We start from the raw sequence: 18,139 nt of genomic DNA on the forward strand, positions 1-18,139 counted from the left end.
GGGGGTTTGTTTTGCGTGGGGGCCCCTGTAGTCCGCCGAACCTATCTCAAGTGTTTGAGATTTAACTTTTTTTTTTTTTGGTGGGAGGGCGGGCACCGGGGGATGACGTGCGGCCGGCCGGCCGGGGGGGCCCTCCCCTGGGGGCAGGGCTCCTCCCCCGGGGAGTGGACCCCTCCCCCGGGAGGAGCCTCCCGGGGGAGGGGTCTTCCCAGGGGGAGGAGCCCTGCCCCCAGGGGAGGGGCCACTCCCCCGGGGAGGGGCCTCTCCTGGGAGGAGCCTCCCCTGGGTGGGGGTCTGAGGGAGGGGCCCCTTTGGGCTTCGGGGCCCCCCTGGGTGGGGGTCTGGTGACTGGGGCCCCCTGGTGACTGGGGCCCCCTGGTGACTGGGGCCCTGTGTGTGGGTAGGAACAAGGGGGGGTCCACCTTGTTCCTGGGGGCTGGCCTGCCAGGGTGGGGGGGGCACCCTTCTTGCTGGGACCCCCCAGTCCCAGGCATGGAGGAGGAATGCAGCATTTAAAAGAACTGCTAGCAGAGGAGGGGGGTGGGCCTGGGCCCCCCCGTGGCTCTGCAGGTGTCTTGCTGCTCCAGGCTTCTGGCAGGAGGCTTGGGCTGCTGCTCCCATACTGGGGGGAGAGTCTTCTTAGGGGGCTGGTGGGATCCACTGGTGTCCCTCCAAGACCAGCCGGGCTCCTGGGCCAGGGCACCTCAGACTGGGGCTGCCTGGCTGGGCTGGGGGTTGTTGCCCCCCAAGGCGGGCTGGGAGCTGAGCTGGCCCCACTTACCCACTTTGAGGAAGGTCTTGAGCTCCAGGGGCCGGATGGCCGGCTGCTTCTCCATGTGATGCTTTCTACCTTGGGGTACCTGAAGAGCTTGTAGGTCCTGTCCTGGTTCTGGAGGAAGCTGTTAAGGGTTGGGGGGGGGGGTGCCTCCCCCCCTTACCTTGGGTGTATCAAAGATCTGCTTGACCTGCAGGATGTTGGTGATGTGCCATGTGGACTTGGAGAAGGTGCCCAGGGGAAGGGTGTCTGTGTAGACAAAAGCTGTGGGGAGGGAAAGGGCAGTGAGAGGTGGGGGGGCTGTGGCTCACTGTGAAACCTGGGGTGCTTTGTTTTCACCCTTTTCTTCTCCCCCTTTCTCTCTGGTGTCCTTAGCTCTCCAGCTTGCAGCTATCTCCCTCCCTTGTGTGAGTATCTATCTGGCTTTGTCCTTGCCTGTGGGCTCTTCTCCATGGCTCTTTTAAGCCAGAGCTGCTACTAAAGTGAATCTTAGCTGGCCCTGGGCTTGAGAGAAGTGCTTTGTCTCTGGTCATGCTGATATTTAGATGGGGGTACAAATGGTGCTGGTGGTCCCAAGGCCTTGCTGCAGTGGAGGCAGTGACTTGTGCTCCTGCAGTGCTGACACAATGCACTTAAGTGCGCACCCAGGGCTCTCAGCAAAGTTAAGTCTGGCTTCGTAGTCCATGCTAGCGTAGGAGAGGGTGTAAAGCAGCAAGGACACATGCCAGCACGGAGGGCTGTGTGGTCCCCTTGGCTCAAAGGCAGTGCTTAGTCAGGGAACAAAGTCTCAGCTTTGCCCCTGATGCTGCTGGGGCTGGGTTTATTCCTGCAGCCTGGACTTGGGCTCGTGCTAAGCTAAATGCTGAGAGAGCCACTGCCCACGGCTGGGCACTGAGCCTGTGGGGTAAGGCTGGAGCTTGTCACCATTTCCCTGTGTAGCAGAGGCTGTGTGTCCCACTTGGCTCATGTCCTCTGCCCTGGGGCTTGCTCATCCAGCTCCTGTGTTTCCCACTCAGCTGCAGGGAGAGGAAAAGGAGAGTTAGGAATCTTTTTCTTGCTGCTGCTGTTTCACCCCCTCAAAGCAGCCTGCTTACACTTGTGTGCCAAGGCCTGTCTGTGTCCAAGCCTGCTCCCTTCAACTGCAGGAGAGCAGGGCAGCCTTTGCTGTGTGCTGCTGGGGGGTGAGACCCTCTGCTGCAGTGTGTCAGAGAGCCCAAGGGCTGTGGAACACCAGCAGCTCCAGCTTGCCTGTGTTGGCAGAAATGTGAGGGCAGGTGGAAGGGGCTGCTGGGGGCTCCAGTGCTGGAGATAGATACTCAAAACTCCAGCTGGCTGCAAGAGGATGGGCAGCAGTTTATCAACTTCACAGTAAACTATTTTCTTGTACTCAGAGTCTGGTGCTTCATTCCCTGTCCTTTGTCTCTTGTCCCCTCTGTGGGCTCTGCTGAGCAAAGCCTGGGCCTGTCACCTCTACTCCCCCCACCAGATAGAGCAAAACAGCACCAGCTTTCTATACTGTGACACCTCCCCACACACTGTGCTGCAGGTGATGTAGCCCTGGCTCACGCGCTGGAGCTGTTTGTTGGTCCCTCCGTCACCCTGTGCTGGACCCCTGTTCCAGTGTGTCCCTGTCTGCCTTGTCCTGGGGGGTGCAGTGGGGGGGGCTGAGCCCCTTGAGGCTTTCAGTCACTGTTTGCTAAGGTGGGGTGATGCTGCTGGAGGGGCCGGGAGGCAACACTGTCACTGACTGCAAGAATCACTGAGCCATTTAGGTTGGAAAAGACCCTTAAGATCATCAAGTCCAACAGGGGCTGGAGCACAACAGCCCCCAGCTCTCAGCCATCACCACCAGAGAGGCCAGTGCACTTGCACACTGACTGTGCTTAATGACACCTTGCAGGGACAGCTGCTGGCTAGCAGGACCTGTGCTTTTGTCTTGTCTTATGTGACACATGTATATTGCTCTTACGTTGCCTGGAAAGAGCTATTCCCCTTCAGGCATTTTTTGGGGTCCTTCTCCGCAGGGGAGCCCATGCAGTCCATCCCCACTGAGGACTTTTACAGCCCTAATTAATACAGATTACCACCTCTGTCTGGAGGAGGGACCAGAGACATGCCCCACTGCCTGCACAAGCCCCGCCATTGCTCGCTGGGGCCGCAGAGGGATGCAGGTGACAGTAGCCCCCCACTCCCAGGTATTACAGGCACAAGCCATCACCCATACACCTGTGTATGTACACAAGGAGCATCGCAGCCCTGCCTTTAGGGTACGTGGGGGGACCAAGGGGGGACAGCAGAGCACTCTGGAAAGCTGCATTACCAGCACTTGAGACTTCACACCACATCAGGCATCTCACCTTACTTTACTTTACCTCCTCTGCACAACCCCAGGCAGTTTGAATCCAAGCATCGATAAGCTCTTAGGGAAATTCTCCCTTCCAAGGGATAAACACCAGCACCAGGCTGCTGATAAGCACTAAGCCCACATTCCAGAAACAAATCAAAGCAGATGATGGAAATGTCCCAGGGCAAAATAACATTTGCTCCAAGCCGGGCAGAGCGCCCACCTCCCTTGGGGCTGACAGTTACTTAATGCTGCCAAGAGCTTAATGATAGAGGTGGGGAGGGGAGCCTGAAGGCTCTCCCGAGGTGGTCCCCAAAGCCTTACCCTCAGACCAGGGATGGATGGATGGATGGATGGATGGGTGATGCTGGCCAGCCAGTCCTGGAAGGAAGGAAAGAGTCACCTGCAGCTCATTCAGCAGCTGGGTACAGCCTGCAAGAGAAAGGGAAGGGAAATCGGAATCCACATCAGCACACAAGTGAAGATGATGCACACAAGTGAAGATGCACACACAGCCAGACAGGCAGGAGAAACAACCGAGACTGGGACCATCCCTGTCCCGCACCGGCTGCCCCATGGCCGCAGCTCCAGCCCAGTATTCCCCATTTTACCTGCACAAGTTTCCCAGCAGCGGCCTCTGCTAAACAGCACTCAGGACCACAAACCAAACTGCCTGTCCACCAGCTCGAGGGCTCCAGCGCCGCTGCCTCGGCACCTCGCTCCCAGGGCTTAGAAAGGCGGGACTGCTTTAACTGCAGCCATCTGGTTTTAAAACCCCCATCTGCTCTCAGCAAGAGCTGCCGCCTCGGCACCATGGTACAATTACACCATCTCTTTGACTACCACCATCCCCAGGAGTGGGACCTGACATGTCCTCACTCCCCAAAGAGCACCGACATGCTCACTGGGGAGCACGGAAGCATTTGCAGGAGCTGCAGGAGCTGCAGGAGCCAAACGAGCCATCGCAGGCTGTGGGGCAAGATGGATGCACTCTCTCTCGGGGCGGTGGGGTGGGAAAGGAAAAAAAAAAAAAAAAAGGAGAGACATTTGTACACTTTCTAGGCCAAAACTAAAGCTAAGAGGAAAAAAAGCACTAAATAAAGGCTCCTACCCTGGCACAGACCACTACCAGCACAGAGAGCAGCTTTCTCTAAAGGGCTCTGGGAAAACTCACAGGTTTTCATGGCACTGGACTGACCCTTCCCTTTCCAAACTTCATATATAAACACAAACATCACATATAAACACATACAAACACGCAGTCATCAGAGACAACAGTTATTACATTTGTGCCCACAACAATCTCCCCGAGGCAGCCAGGGTGACTCAAGTTCCCATCGCCTTCCCAGCTGGCATGCTCCCCAGACTCTGGACGGAGCTTCTGAGCAGGGATTTCCCCTAAACCCACAGTTGCTCTGGCCATAACAAGTCCCCCCCACCAGCAGCTCTGAATATTAAGAGCTGCTACAAACACTGGCAGTGGCAAAAAAAGCAATGGAAACCAGCTCGTGGCTTTGCCTGGTCTTCACCGCCTCTGTTTTATCCAGAAGGGCTCTTAATTGCCTTAGGAGAGCTTTAATATAACACCTGCCCGCTCAGGGGTGGGACAGAGGAATCGCCTCTCTCACCAGAGCTCTTCCACCTTAACACCACTAACGATCACGAAAGACCCGCTCGGACTCGGGGCAGGAGCGTGCCGGCACCCAGAGCCTCTCCCAAAGCTCCCACCGGGCACCGGACGCAGCACACGGCCGGCTGCAAGTCTGGCAGATCACGGTGGGGCTGCACCTCCTGCAGTCGTGCCAGCCGGGCGATGGCTTTCGGCTTCAGCCCACGTCCCCCTGTCCCACGTTCCGCCAGCCTACCCCATAGATTCGGGACCACCAACCGTGGGACCACGAACCCTCAGAAGAACAAGCCTCCGTCCTTAAAAGCAGCTCGGCCACATGCAGCTGCACTGCAGGGACATGGGGGTCTCTTGTCCCCCTCCCCACTCCAGTGCTTGCCCCCTCCCCGAGACTCCCCAGCACACCCCAAAGTTCCTCAGACACCCCAAAGCCCTCCCAGCCCCATAGACAGGTTTTTTGGGTGGGACATTGAGGCAAATGGTGATTTTAATCCACTCCCATCACCCCAGTCACTCCCATTAGGGCAGATTTTTCACCTTTGAATACCTGAAGGCAGGGTGAGATGATCTGGGGAGACACAGGGAGCACCCCACTCTGCTCCCACACACCAGGAACCAGCAGCAGCCCAGGAGGGATCACTCCCCTCCACAACTCTCTGCTTGTCGAGGGAGAGGGCAGGAAATTAAGCCCCAGCTAACGAAGCACCAACAGGCAGCAGGTGTGAGGGCAGCACAGGCAGAGCAAGGCAGCTGCCAGGACCGAGCCAGTGGCATCAGCTTGACATGGGCCCCCAACACCCATGGGGTCCCCCCTCCGCTTCCCCCACAACCCCCCCCTGATCCCAGGGTCGCAGGCAAGGGGATCACCAGCAAAGGTGCAGACACAGGGGAAGGGGTGAAGGCGGCTCCAGCCACCATCGTCACCATCGGTGTGGTCCTCGTGGACACCATGGCCCCGCTGGGACATCCCCTACAACACCGTGGTCCCTCATCGACCTCATCGTGGTGCAGGGCATGCGGGGTGGCACCGGGATTTGGGGCATGTGGGGTGGCTTTGGGGATACAGGAGGTGGCAGAAGGAGATGGGATGCACAGGGTGACGCAGGGACAGAGCAGCCTGGGGCGTGCAGGGTGGCACAGGGCACTGGGACACGCAGGGTGCACAAGCACGGGATGGGCACCCACCAGCCATGCCCAGCCGTGGGCCCCCCCCACCCCGTGGCAGCCCGGAGGAGCACCCACGGGTGCCCCTGGGTGACAGCCCGTCCCCGCAGGCCGTGGGCATCTGGGTGGAGTTCGTGTCCCACATCACCTGCGCCTTCGCCCACGGCACCAAGCCCGGCCGGGTGGAACGAGCTGCCGAGGCCACCGTCAACATGGGCAGCAAGGTGGGCACGGGACGGGGGGGAGATGGCCGCGGGGACCCCCTTCCCTCCCCGGGGACAGGGTGACCCGGCCATCACTGACCCCGTCCTGGGCGCAGCTGGTGGCTGGGGTGGCCACGACCTACCTGCCCGGCATCGTGGTGCTGGCCTTCGCCAAGGCGCAGCTCATCCAGATCTTCTTCTTCCGCCTCAACTTCATCATCACCCTGGTGGGGCTGGCCCACGGCCTCATCTTCCTCCCCGTCCTCCTCAGCTAGATGGGTAGGACCCCCCTGCCCCCCCTGGGGATGGTGCCCTGTCCCTGACGTTCCCCCCAGGAGGATGATGGCAGCCTCCCGCTGTCCCCCATTGTCCCTGCAGAGAACCAGCCCACAGGTGCTGGCGGGGGACACAACGGGGGACACGGAGGGGGGCACAGCGGGAGACACGGCAGCCGGCGCAGAGCAGGGTGTGGGACTGGCCCTCAGCAACCCCTGCTTCGAGGACAAGGACAAGGACGAGGCCACGGCCCCCAGGCAGGGCTGAGCCCCGCTGCCCCTCACCACCCCCTCCCGCTGCCGCTTTTTCTACTGCTGTCGTATTTAAACTGGTTTTCTCAGATTCGGGACTGGGTTTAACTGGGATGGCCAGGGAGGGGCAGGGGCTCCTCTATATAGAAACCACATCTTGGCTCTGAAGCGTCACGGGGTCTGTGCGGGGACGGGGACACGGGATCAGGACGTGTGGGGCACGTGGGCACCAGGGCGATGGGGACATACAGGGCGCGAGGGGACGGTGGGGATGGAGCCCTGTGGGGCACACGGGCATCACAGGGACACGGACATGTGGGGCACACGGGCACCCCAAGGCTGGGGCCGTGGGGGGCACAGGGGACAAGGACACGTGGGGCACGTGGGCATGGCAGCGATGGGGCCCACAGGAATGGGGCCACATGGGGCACGAGGGCATCGCCGGGCCGTGTGGGGCACAAAGGGCGTCGTGGGGACAGCGACATGTGGGACACATGGGCGCTATCGGGACAGGGACACGGGGGGCACGTGGACATTGTGGGGACAGGGACACGGGGGGCACACGGGCACCGCAGGGATGGGGCCATTGGGGGCACAGGGGCGTCGCGGGGCCAGGCCCACCCCACGGTAACGGGGTGCCCCCCCCAACCCCTCCGAGACCCACAGGCGAGGCAGGGTGAGCACAAACCCCTGCTTTATTCCCCCCCCCCCGCCCCGGGGGGGCACCGCCGGACGCTAGAGGTACTTGTAGACCACCTTGGCGGGCACCGTCTGCAGCTCCAGGCGCACGGGGCACTTGTAGAAGTGGGAGAGGAGGGTCTCGGCGTAGCCCACCAGAAAGTAGAGCTTGGCGGGCGGCAGGCCCCGCGCCAGCACCAGGCAGACCACCAGCAGGTTGGCGCGGCGCTTCAGCACGACCTCGTCCGCCAGGACGCCGGGGAAGGTGCCGTAGAAGAATCGGCGCAGGAAGGCGTCCTCCACCGCCCGCTCCGCCGCGCCCGGCTCCTCGGCCAGGTTCCCTGCGGGCACAGAGAGGGTCGGCGCCGGCACCGACGCGCCTCGCCGGGTCACGCCGGCCACGCCGTCACCGTGTGCCCGCCCCGCACGTCGCTGGCCCCGCCACGGCCGTGCGCCCCACACGTCCCCGTCCCCACGATGACCGTGTGTCCCGTCCCCACGACGCCCGTGTGCCCCACGTGCTCCTGCCCGCACCATGCCCGTGGGCCCCACATGTCCCCGTCCCCACGATGCCCCACGGCCCGTCCCCACAGTGCCCTCACGCCCCACGTGGCCCCGTCCCTGTGACACCCATGTGCCCCACACGTCCTGTCCCCAAGATGTCCGTGTGTCCCATGTCCACGATGCCCGTGTGCCCCACGTGCTCCTGCTCACGCCATGCCCGTGTGCCCCACACGTTCCTGTCCCCACGCGACCCTGTGGCTCATCCCCACAGATGCCCTCGTGCCCCACGTGCCCCTGTCCCCCCCCCGTGATGCCTGTGTGCCCCACATATCCCTGCCTCCGCAATACCCGTGTGCCCCACACGTCCCTGTCCCCACAACACCCCATCCCCGTGATGCCCTCGTGCCCCGTATGTCCCCATCCCCGCACCCCCCGTCCCCGCGATGCCCACGGGCGCCCCGTGCTCCACATGCCCCAGTCCCCGCCGCCCCATCCCGGTCCCCCCCCGTCCCCGGGGTGCGGGGGGGTGGGACGTGGGGTGACCCACCGGTGTGCAGGGAGAGCCAGCCCTTGCGGTGGGCGATGTAGTGGGGGGCGTGCGCCTGCTCGTAGGTCACCGGCTTGTCCCCTTTGCCCACGCGCACCCGCGCCGCCCGCGTCTGTGGGGACGGCGGCGTCAGAGGCGGGGGGACCCGGCGGGGGAGGCGGGGAGGGGGCACCCCCGGGGCTTACCTTGAGGCAGGCGGGGGTGGTGTGGAGGTGCCGGGGGGCCTCGGGGACGGGACGGATGCGGGGCACTGCCTGGCGAGGTGACGGGGGTGAGGGACAGCGGGTACCCCACAGCGGCCGGGGCGGGGGGGGGGTGTCTGGCCCTGCCCGGCCCCCCGTGCCCCTAAGGGCCAGTGTCCCCAGTGTCCCCCATGCGACCCCCTAGCTGCTGTCCCCAGAGCGGAGCCACCATTGCCAGAGTCCCCCCAACACAGTATCCCTGTAGCCTCCGGTGACCAGTGCCCCCCATACCTGGTGTCCGCCCATAGCCAGTGCCCCCCCATACCCAGTGTCCCCCACACCCAGTGTCCCCCAGGCCTATGCCCAATGTCCCCAGTGCCCCCCATACCAGGTGGCCCCCATATCCAGTGTCCCTGGTGCCCCCCACATCCAGTGTCCCCCCATATCATATCCAGTGTCCCCAAAGCCCCCCATGCCCACATCCCCCCCAGCCCATACCCCCCAGGCCTGGTGTCCCCTATGCCCAGTGTCTCCAGTGCCCCCCCATACCAGGTGTCTCCCCATATCCAGTGTCCTGGTGCCCCCCACACCCAGTGTCCCCCCACAGCCAGTGTCCCCAGAGCCCCCCACATCTGGTACCCCCCCACGCCCGGTGTCCCCAGTGTCCCCCATGCCTGGCATCCCCTATGCCCAGTGTCCCCCCACAGTCAGTGTCCCCCATATCCAGTGTCCCCAGAGCCCCCCACAGCTGCCGTCCCCAGTGTCCCCCAGGCCTGGCGTCCCCTATGCCCAGTGTCCCCAGTGCCCCCCCATACCCGGTGTCCCCCCCATATCCAGTGTCCCCGGTGTCCCCCCACAGCCGGTGTCCCCAGAGCCCCCCCCCAGCCCATACCCCCGGGCCTGGAGCCCCCGGTGCCCCCCACCCCCGGTGTCCCCCCCCGTCCCGTCCCTCACCCGCAGCGCCCGGGCAGCCGTGGGCGCCGCCATCTTGGCACGGCGGGGCGGGGGGGCAGGCGGCGGCAGCGCCCCCTGGCGGCTGGAGGCCGCGGGGGAGGAATGGGGGCACTGGGGCGGGAGACTGGGAGCACTGGGGGCGTACTGGGGGTACTGGGGGCGTACTGGGGGTAACGAGGGGGTACTGGGGGTACTGGGGAGGTACTGGGGGTAATGGGGGACACTGGGGGTAATGGGGGGTGCTGGGGGTATATGGGGGACACGGGGTTACAGTGGGCACTGGAGGATACTGGGTGTAATGAGGGCACTAGGGGGTACTGGGGGGGAAACTGGGAGCACTGGGGGATACTGGGGGTACTGGGGAATACTGGAGAAACTGGGGGTAATAGTGGTAATGGGGGTACTGGGGGACACTGGGGGTAATGGAGGGTACTGGGGCGTACTGGGAGTACTGAAACATACTGGGGAGCACTGGTGGTTCTGGGGGGGTACTGGGGGGTAATTGGGGCGCTGGGGGTATTGGGGGAATGGGAGTCTTGCGGTACTGGGAATAATGGGGGGAATGGGAACACTGGGGAGAAATGAGGGCAGGGGGATACCGGGGGCGGGGGGGGGGGGCTGCATTTGTCCAGGGGCCGGGGGGGGTCAGGGGGTGCCTTGGGGGGGGCGGTGGGACGGGTCCCCTCCCCGCCGGCCGTGGCAGCACCGCTGGGTGCAGCCGGGGGGGCTCTGCCCTGTCCCCCCCCGTTGCCCCCCCCAGTGCCGCAGGGGAAGGAGGGGCGGCCCTGGGTGACGGAGGTTTGTGGCTTCACGGGGGGAACGGGGACAGGGACAGGAAAGGGGGGGCAGGGCTGGGGACAGGGACAGGGCCCCCCCGTGTGTCGTCCCCCCCGCCGGTGGCTTTGGGGTTTGCAGTGGCCCCGAGACTTGCCGGGAACTGGAAGGTGGCACTGCCCCCGTCACGTCCCCCCACGAGCTCCCTTTGTCCCCCCCCAGGTCCCCCCTTATCTTCCCCAGCCCCCCATGTCCCCCCAGGTCCCCAAAGTCCCCCCACCTTGTCCGCCCACGTCCCCCCAATCCCACCTTGTCCCCGTCCCCCCAGCCCCCCACGTCCCCCTGCTCTCTCCTTGCTCCCCCCATGTCCCCTGCGTCCCCACGGTGTCCCCTTGTCCCCCCCCATCCCCAAAGTCCCCCCACGTCTCCACAGTGTCCCCTTGTCACCCCCAGAGCCCCCCACATCCCCCAAAGACCCCCAGGTCCCTCCTCCACCCCCCTTCGTCCCCCCATGTACCCCCCCCCAGGTCCCTCCTTGTCTCCCCATGTCCCCCCCAGTCCCCATGGTCTCCTCTTGTCCCCCCCAATGTCCCCCAGGTCCCCAAGGACTCCCCAAGCCCCCCCTATGCCCCCCCCGTCCCCCCCAGCCACCTGATGTCCCCCCCAGGGCACTGCGGGGGGAAGCTCGCAGCCCCCCAGCAGACGTGAGCGGGGGCTGCTGTTCCCGGATGTCTGCGTCGCCCCGACATCCCCCCCCACCGCTGCGGCTGCTGTGGTTTTTGGGGGGGCCCCTTCCTGCCATCACCCCGGGTGTCACCCCACCCTGCGGGGATATAAAAGTCCCCCCGGGGTTTGGGAACAGGCAACCATGGCCCCGCTGCTGCTGGCCCTGCTCACTGGGGTCACTGGTGCGGACACCCCCCCCGGGGGACAGGGGGGGTTATGGGGGGGACGGGGACGACAGGGATGGGGACATTGGTGGGACAGGGGACATGGGGCTGTGGGGGACAGGAATGGGGACGTGGGGACATGGGGACCAGGGCAGTGGGGATATGGCGGCAGGGGGCATGGGGGGGACATAGGGTGGGGACATGGGGGGACATGGGGAAGGGGGGGGCAGGAGGATGGGGACATGGAGGGTTGGGGACAAAGAGGGGACGAGGACATGAGGGGGGACGGGGACGTGAGGACATGGGGGAGATGGGGACCAGGGTGATGGGGGCATGGGGGGGACAGGGACAACGGGGACATGGGGGCGATGGGGACGTGGGAGGGGGACAGGGACAATGGGGACATGGGGGCGATGGGGACATGGGGGCGATGGGGACATGGGGGGGACAGGGACAATGGGGACATGGGGGCGATGGGGACATGGGGGGGGACAGGGACAACGGGGACATGGGGGCGATGGGGACATGGGGGCGATGGGGACATGGGGGGGGACAGGGACAATGGGGACATGGGGGCGATGGGGACATGGGGGGACGAGGACAGGAGAGGACATGGAGGTGGGGGGGGGACATGTCCCCTGATGTGACACTGCTCAGCCCTGCTGCTGGCGGGGGCCGAGGGCCCCCCCCCAGGCACCCTGCTCGTGCGTGCTGGGGGGCCCCGGCCGGGCACCCTGGGGGGCCAGCATCCCCCCCCCGAGGACGAGGACGGGCTCCAGCTGAGTGACGATGACATCACGGTGAGGGGACACGGGGGGGGGGACAGGGGTACAAGGGGGTGGGGGGGGCACCCGTGGGGGCAGGGGGGCACCCATGGGGGACTGGGGTGGGCACTGGGAGAGGGACTGGGGTGGCACCGGGCGGGCACTGGTGGGCACTGGGCTGGCGCTGGGTGCTGAGATGATGTGGGTGCGCAGAGCGGGGGGGGGCTGCCCTCCGGCATCATGCGCTGCGCCCTCTGCAAGCGGGTGGTGAAGGCGCTCCGGAACGTTGTGGTCGACCCCAATGACAAGGTGAGACCGGGGGGGGGGACACACACAATGACACACGCGGTGCCCTCGTGCCAGACACTGCCCTCGTGCAAAGCCCCCCCCCCCCCCCGTGCGTGGCTGTGGCCCTGTGCAAGGCATTGCCCCCCCCGCCCGTGGTGCCCCCCATGAGATGCCCCTCGTGCAATGCCCCCGTGTGAGGTGATCCCCCCCGTGCAATGCCCTCGTGTGCAAGGCGATGCCCTCGTGCAAGGCGATGCCCGCCGTGCAAGACCCCTGTGTACAGTGATGCAAGACCATCGTGCAAGGCCCTTGTGCAAGGTGCTACCCCTTCTTGTGCAATGCCCTCGTGCGAGGCAATACCCCCCCACGCAATGCCCTCGTGCAATGCCTTCGTGCAAGGCAACACCCCCCGTGCAAGACCCCTGGGTGCAGTGACGCCCCTCGCGCAAGGCCCTCGTGCAAGGCCCTCCCCACCCCGTGCAATGCCCTCGTGCAAGGCGATGCCCCCCGTGCAAAACCCCTGTGTGCAGTGATGCAAGACCCTTGTGCAAGGCCCTCCCCGCCCCGCGCAATGCCCTCGTGCAAGGCGATGCCCCTCGCACAAGACCCTCGTGCGCTGACATGTGCGGCAGGCGGGGGTGGCGCGTGTCACCCACCGCGTGTGCGGGCGGCTGCCGGCGGGGGCCGGGCTGTGCCGTCGCCTGCTGCACCGCGCCTTGGCACCCATCGAGGCGGCTCTGAAGCATCACGAGAGCCCGACCCGCCTCTGCACCAGCCTGCACTGGTGCTCCCCGCAACCCTGAGGCGGGTGAGTCGTGCGTGTCCCGTGTGTCCCCCCCCCAGGGGACCCAGGCGTCCCGGCCGCTCCCAGCCCACGAGGGCTCTCGAGCGGAGGGCAGGGACGCGGCGCTTCAAAGCCCTGACGGGAAAGCGGGGCCGGGGGGGGGGGTGGCACACCCGTGGGTGCTGCCGTGGCGGGTGGGAGCGGGACGGGGGGGCATGGGAACGTGGGGGTGTGGGAATGTGGGGTGCGGCGACGTGGGGGCGTGGGGGCATGGGGGGATGTGAGGGGGACAGGGGGGTAAGGGGGCATGGGAGGACATGGGGGTATCGGGACGTGGGGACAAGGGGAGACATGGGGGTCGTGGGGACATGGGGGTTTGGGGGGATGTGGGGACAAGGGGGGGACATGGGGGGCACATGGGGGTATGGGGACATGGGAGGACATGGGGACGTGGGACATGGGGGGACATGGAGGTATGCATGGACATGGAGGTTTGGGGGGACATGGGGGTATGGGGACATGGGAGGACATGGGGATGTGGGGTACGGGGGGATGCGGGGATGGGGGGACATGGGGCGTGTGGGGACATGGGGGTATGGGGACATGGGAGGACATGGGGACGTGGGACATGGGGATGTGGGGGGGACACAGAGGTATGCATGGGCATGGGGGTTTGGGGGGATGTGGGGGGACATGGTGGTATGGGGACACGTGGATATGGAGGTATGGGGACATGGGGACATGGGGGGATGTGGAAACGGGGGGGACATGGGGGTTTGGGGGCATGGGGACATTGGTGTATGGGGACATGGGGGGGGATGAGGACATGGGAACACGGGGGTGTAAGAACATGGGGACATGGGGAGACATGGGGGCTTGGGGACACGGGGGTATGGGACACGGGCACATGGGGGGGCATGGGGGTGGCATGGGGCACAGGGATGTGAGGGGACATAGGACACAGGGGTGTGGGCACATGAGGACAACATGGGGACATGCTGCCACCTCTCCCACCCCAGGCACCAGCCGGCTCCGAAGGCACCTGATGTCACCAATGTCCCCCCACCCCGTCCCCCCCCCGCCACAGGCCACCCCATCCCTCCCAGCTCAATAAAGTCTTTGTCACCGCAGGAGCGGCACTGTGTCTGTCCCCCGACACCGTGGGCACCGGGGTGGGATGGGGACACGGTGACCCCGATGGGGACATGGCCACGGGGGACACGGGGCTGTGGGGACACCAGCAGGGCCACGGGGGGGGGACAGGGTGGCAGCCCCCAGGTGTCCCCGTGGCCGTGGCGCACGTGTCCCCGTGGTGCTGGCACCGACCCAGCGGCCACCTCCCGCCGGGGCTATAAGAGGCCGGCGGGGTTCAGCCCTGCCAGCACCGCCATGGCACCGTCACCGTCACCCGTGCTGGCACTCCTCCTCACCCTGCTCTGTGCCACCCCAGGTAGGGACCCCCGCAACCCCGGCCTGGGTGCCCCCCCAAAACTGGGTGCCCCTCCCGCCAAAGCTGGGTGCATTCCCCAAGGTTGGGTGCACCCCCAGATCTGGGTGTCCCCCTAAAACCTGGGTGCCCCCACCAAACTGTGTGCCCCCCCGCCCAAGCTGGGTGCCCCCCTAAAGCTGGGTGTGTATCCCCAGAGCTGGGTGCACCCCCAGATCTGGGTCATCCCCCTCCCTACAGCTGGGTGCATCCTAAAAGCTGGGTGACCCCCAAAAACTGGGTGCCCCCCCCCCCCCCCGCCCGAGCTGGGTGCACGCTCCCCATGGGCCCTGTGGTGGAGGGAGGGGGGCAGACCCACGTTGGGGGTGAAGGACCCGGACGCCTGGGTCCCCTCTTGAGGGTGGGGGGGGCTTGGGGAGGGGAGATGTCCCAGACACATGGGTCCCCTCTTGGGGTCTTGGGGTGGGATGGGACAGCAGGGGGGGAGCATTGAGGTGGGGGTTCCCGGACACCTGGGTCCCCTCTTGAGGATGGGGGGGACCCCCTCGTGTGGGGGTGTCCCGGACACCCGGGTCCCCCGCGAGGCTGGCGTGGGGATGCCGGGTGCTGACGGCGGCCGCAGGGCTGGGGGTGCCGGGGGGGCATTGTGGGGTGCCCCCCACCGCCTGGTGCCAGAGCTGGGAGACGGCGCTGCGCTGCGGGGCCCTGGAGCACTGTGCCCGCCACGCCTGGGCACCCCCCACCACGGTGAGAGCCCCCCACCCCACAAACCCCCAAAGGACCCCTGCCCTTTGGCCCCATACTCCCCCCATGTGTCCCAATACACCCGTGTCCCCACGGCCCATGCCCCCCCATGTCCCCATACATGCCTCTGTCCCCCATGTCCCCATGCCACATGTCCCCATTCCCCCAAGCCCCCATTCCCCCAAGCCCCCAAGCCCCCATGCCCCCATTCCCCCAAGACCCCATGTCCCCGTTCTCCCAAGCCCCAGTGTCCCCAAGCCCCCATGCCCCGATGTCCCCAAACCCCCATGTCCCCATTCCCCCACGCCACACGTCCCCATGCCATATCTCCCTACGTCCCCAAGCTCGTTTCCCCGCATCCCACACCCCACGCCATACGTCCCCACGCCTCACGTCCCCGTGCCCGGTGCCACCTCTCGCAGGACGTGTGCGCCGACTGCCAGCAGATCGTCACCCTACTCACCCGCATGGCCAACGAGTCGGCCACCAAGGTGCCCGTGGGGATGGGGGGTGGGCACGGGGTGGCCACCGTGGGTGCTGCCGTGGGTGCCATGGTGGCTGTGGGCGCAGGCGGCCGTGGAGGGGTTCCTGCGGCAGGAGTGCGCGGCGCTGCCGGTGCCCAGCATGGTGCCACCCTGCCAGAACCTGGTGCACGAGTACTTCAGCCGCCTCCTCATCGACCTCGAGGGGCACCTCGTGAGTGGGCACCCGTGGGTGCTGTGGCAGATGGACGGGGGTGGCACAGGGTGCTGGGGGGATCGGGGACACCACATCGGCTGGGGACACCTCAGGGTGCTGGGGGGGATCGGGGACATCATGACATCTGGGGACACCTTGGGGTGCTGGGACACCATGCCAACTGGGGACACCTCGGGGTGCTGGGGGGATTGGGGACACCTCAGCGGTGCTGGGGGGATTGGGGACATCATGACATCTGGGGACACCTCAGGGTGCTGGGGGGATTGGGGACACCTCAGCGGTGCTGGGGGGATCGGGGACATCATGACATCTGGGGACACCTCGGGGTGCTGGGACACCATGCCAACTGGGGACACCGGGGGGTGCCATCTGGGTCACCTCGGGGTGCTTGGGGCCACTGTCCATCCGGGGACACCTACGGGTTCTGGGGACACTGTGCCATTCGGGTCACCTCAGGGTGCGGGGTGCCCCACGCTGGGTGCCCTCTCACCCTGCCCCCCAGAAGCCTTCAGCCATCTGTGCCCGCCTGGAGCTGTGCCCGGGCGAGCCGGGGGGTGCCGCGGCCATGCCCCCCCTCGGGGCACTCAGCACCCACCTGCAGGTACGGGTCCTCGGGTCTGGGGGCGGTGGGTGCCCGGGGGCACCGGCACAGGCACGGGCATCTCCGTGGGCATAACTATGGGAATCTACAGGGGCACGCCCACGGGTATTCACACGGGCATCGTTAAGGACCCCTATGCGCCATGAACGCGGGCAGCCCTGGGGGCATTGCTGTGGGCACCTACACGGGCATAAGCACGGCCACGGCTGGGAACCCATAGGTCCCTCTGTGGGTGCAAGCACGGCTACAGCCCCACCATTAGTCTCCAGAGTGAACACCTGTCCCCAGGTCGCCGCCGGCAAGGCCCTGCCCATACCGCTGCCGCTCTGCTGGCTGTGCCGCACCTTCCTGGCCCGCGCCGAGGCCGCCATCCCCAAGGAGGCGGTGGCGGAGGCGGCGACGAAGCTGTGCCGGGTGCTGCCGGTGGTGGTGGTGGGCGCGTGCCAGTGCCTGGTGCAGCGGTACGGGGTGCTGCTGGTGGAGGGGGTGCTGGGGCGCCTGGCCCCCCGCCTGCTCTGTCGCCTGCTCCTCACCTGCGGCCCCGAGGACGGTTACGCCCCGTCGTCGCCTCCCCGGCAGCCCCTCGGGGCCCCCGCGGCCCCGCCAGCTGCTTGTGCCGGCACCGAGGTGAGCGGGGTGACCGGGTGGCACTGGGTGGCGAGGGTGGGGGTGGCACCGCCGGGTGAGCTGCTGAGGATGTGCCTGCGGGGGGGGGCGGGTGGTGGCACGGTCCCCGGGGACGTGACAGGGCACCCAAGGGTGTCACAGCCCTGAGGGTTGTGCTCCAGGGTGTCACAGACACAAGGGGACATGCCAGCGACCCAAAGGGTGTCACAGCCCCCGGGGACAACTCCTGGGGTGTCACAGCCCCCGGGAACAAGTCCTGGGGTGTCACAGCCCCTGGGGACACCCTCCAAGGTGTCACAGCCCCAGGGGACACGTCCCAGGGTGTCACAGCCCCGAGGGAGTGCCACAACCCCTGGGGACACAGCAAGGTCCCCAAAAGCTGTCACACCCCCAGAGAAGGTGCCAGGGGCCCCAAGGGTGTCACAGCCCCCAGGGGACACGCTCAGGGGTGCCACCAGGTACAGGACCCCCCCAAGGTGGGGCACTGAGAGTGCCACAGCCCCAAGGGACGCACTGAGGACCTCACGGCCCTGGGGAGGGGGTTCCCGGGGGTGTCCCCACCCTGGGGGGGGGTACCGGGGTACCCCTCTGACACCTGTGTCCCCACCCTGCAGGACCTGGGACTGGGCCACCCCCTCCCCGCGCTGTCCCCAAACCCGGGACCCTGTGCCCTGGGCCCGACCTACTGGTGCTCCAGCCCCGAGGCCGCCCGCCGCTGCCAGGCGAGTTGGGGAAAAGGGCGGGAGGGGGGTGTGACGACAAAGGGGACAAAGATGGGGGCCTGGCACCCGCCTTGCCCCCCAGCTCACCCCACTCTGCTCTCCCCCAGGCCCTGCAGCACTGCCAGGAGCACGTCTGGGTGTAGAAGGGGGGGGGGGCACAAGGAGCCCCCCTGCCCCGTGTCTCTCAGCCCCAACCCCCAAATAAAGCTTGGATACCACCCTGCCTCAGTTTCCCCAATTTTTCGGGGTGTTTGGGGGTGCAGCAGGGGCCCTGTGACAGGGTGCGGGGGGGCA

General features: G+C 66.1%; 2 protein-coding genes and 1 long non-coding RNA gene across 3 annotated transcripts; 1 reads left to right on the forward strand and 2 right to left on the reverse strand.

The window, feature by feature from the left end:
- Positions 1–1,476: 1,476 nt before the first annotated feature.
- On the reverse strand, positions 1,477–6,084 carry LOC128149957 (uncharacterized). The gene is made up of 3 exons (XR_008237896.1): positions 5,294–6,084; positions 1,872–3,551; positions 1,477–1,791 (listed from the first exon to the last, which is right to left on the reverse strand). It is a non-coding gene; the product is annotated as an uncharacterized LOC128149957 (long non-coding RNA).
- Positions 6,085–7,348: 1,264 nt separating this feature from the next.
- LOC128149949 (28S ribosomal protein S24, mitochondrial-like) lies at positions 7,349–9,566 on the reverse strand. The gene is made up of 4 exons (XM_052805573.1): positions 9,506–9,566; positions 8,555–8,623; positions 8,370–8,481; positions 7,349–7,659 (listed from the first exon to the last, which is right to left on the reverse strand). The coding sequence occupies exons 1-4, from the start codon at positions 9,536–9,538 to the stop codon at positions 7,376–7,378; spliced, it is 498 nt and encodes a 165-aa protein (XP_052661533.1). The 5' UTR covers positions 9,539–9,566; the 3' UTR covers positions 7,349–7,375.
- A 4,828-nt stretch (positions 9,567–14,394) lies between these two features.
- Positions 14,395–17,988, forward strand: SFTPB (surfactant protein B). The gene is made up of 8 exons (XM_052805462.1): positions 14,395–14,455; positions 14,982–15,199; positions 15,415–15,687; positions 15,767–15,892; positions 16,398–16,502; positions 16,800–17,123; positions 17,738–17,845; positions 17,953–17,988. The coding sequence occupies exons 1-8, from the start codon at positions 14,395–14,397 to the stop codon at positions 17,986–17,988; spliced, it is 1,251 nt and encodes a 416-aa protein (XP_052661422.1).
- Positions 17,989–18,139: the final 151 nt, after the last annotated feature.

This window comes from Harpia harpyja, chromosome 13 (assembly GCF_026419915.1).
Source record: "Harpia harpyja isolate bHarHar1 chromosome 13, bHarHar1 primary haplotype, whole genome shotgun sequence".
In the NCBI taxonomy this organism is placed as follows: Eukaryota; Metazoa; Chordata; class Aves; order Accipitriformes; family Accipitridae; genus Harpia; species Harpia harpyja.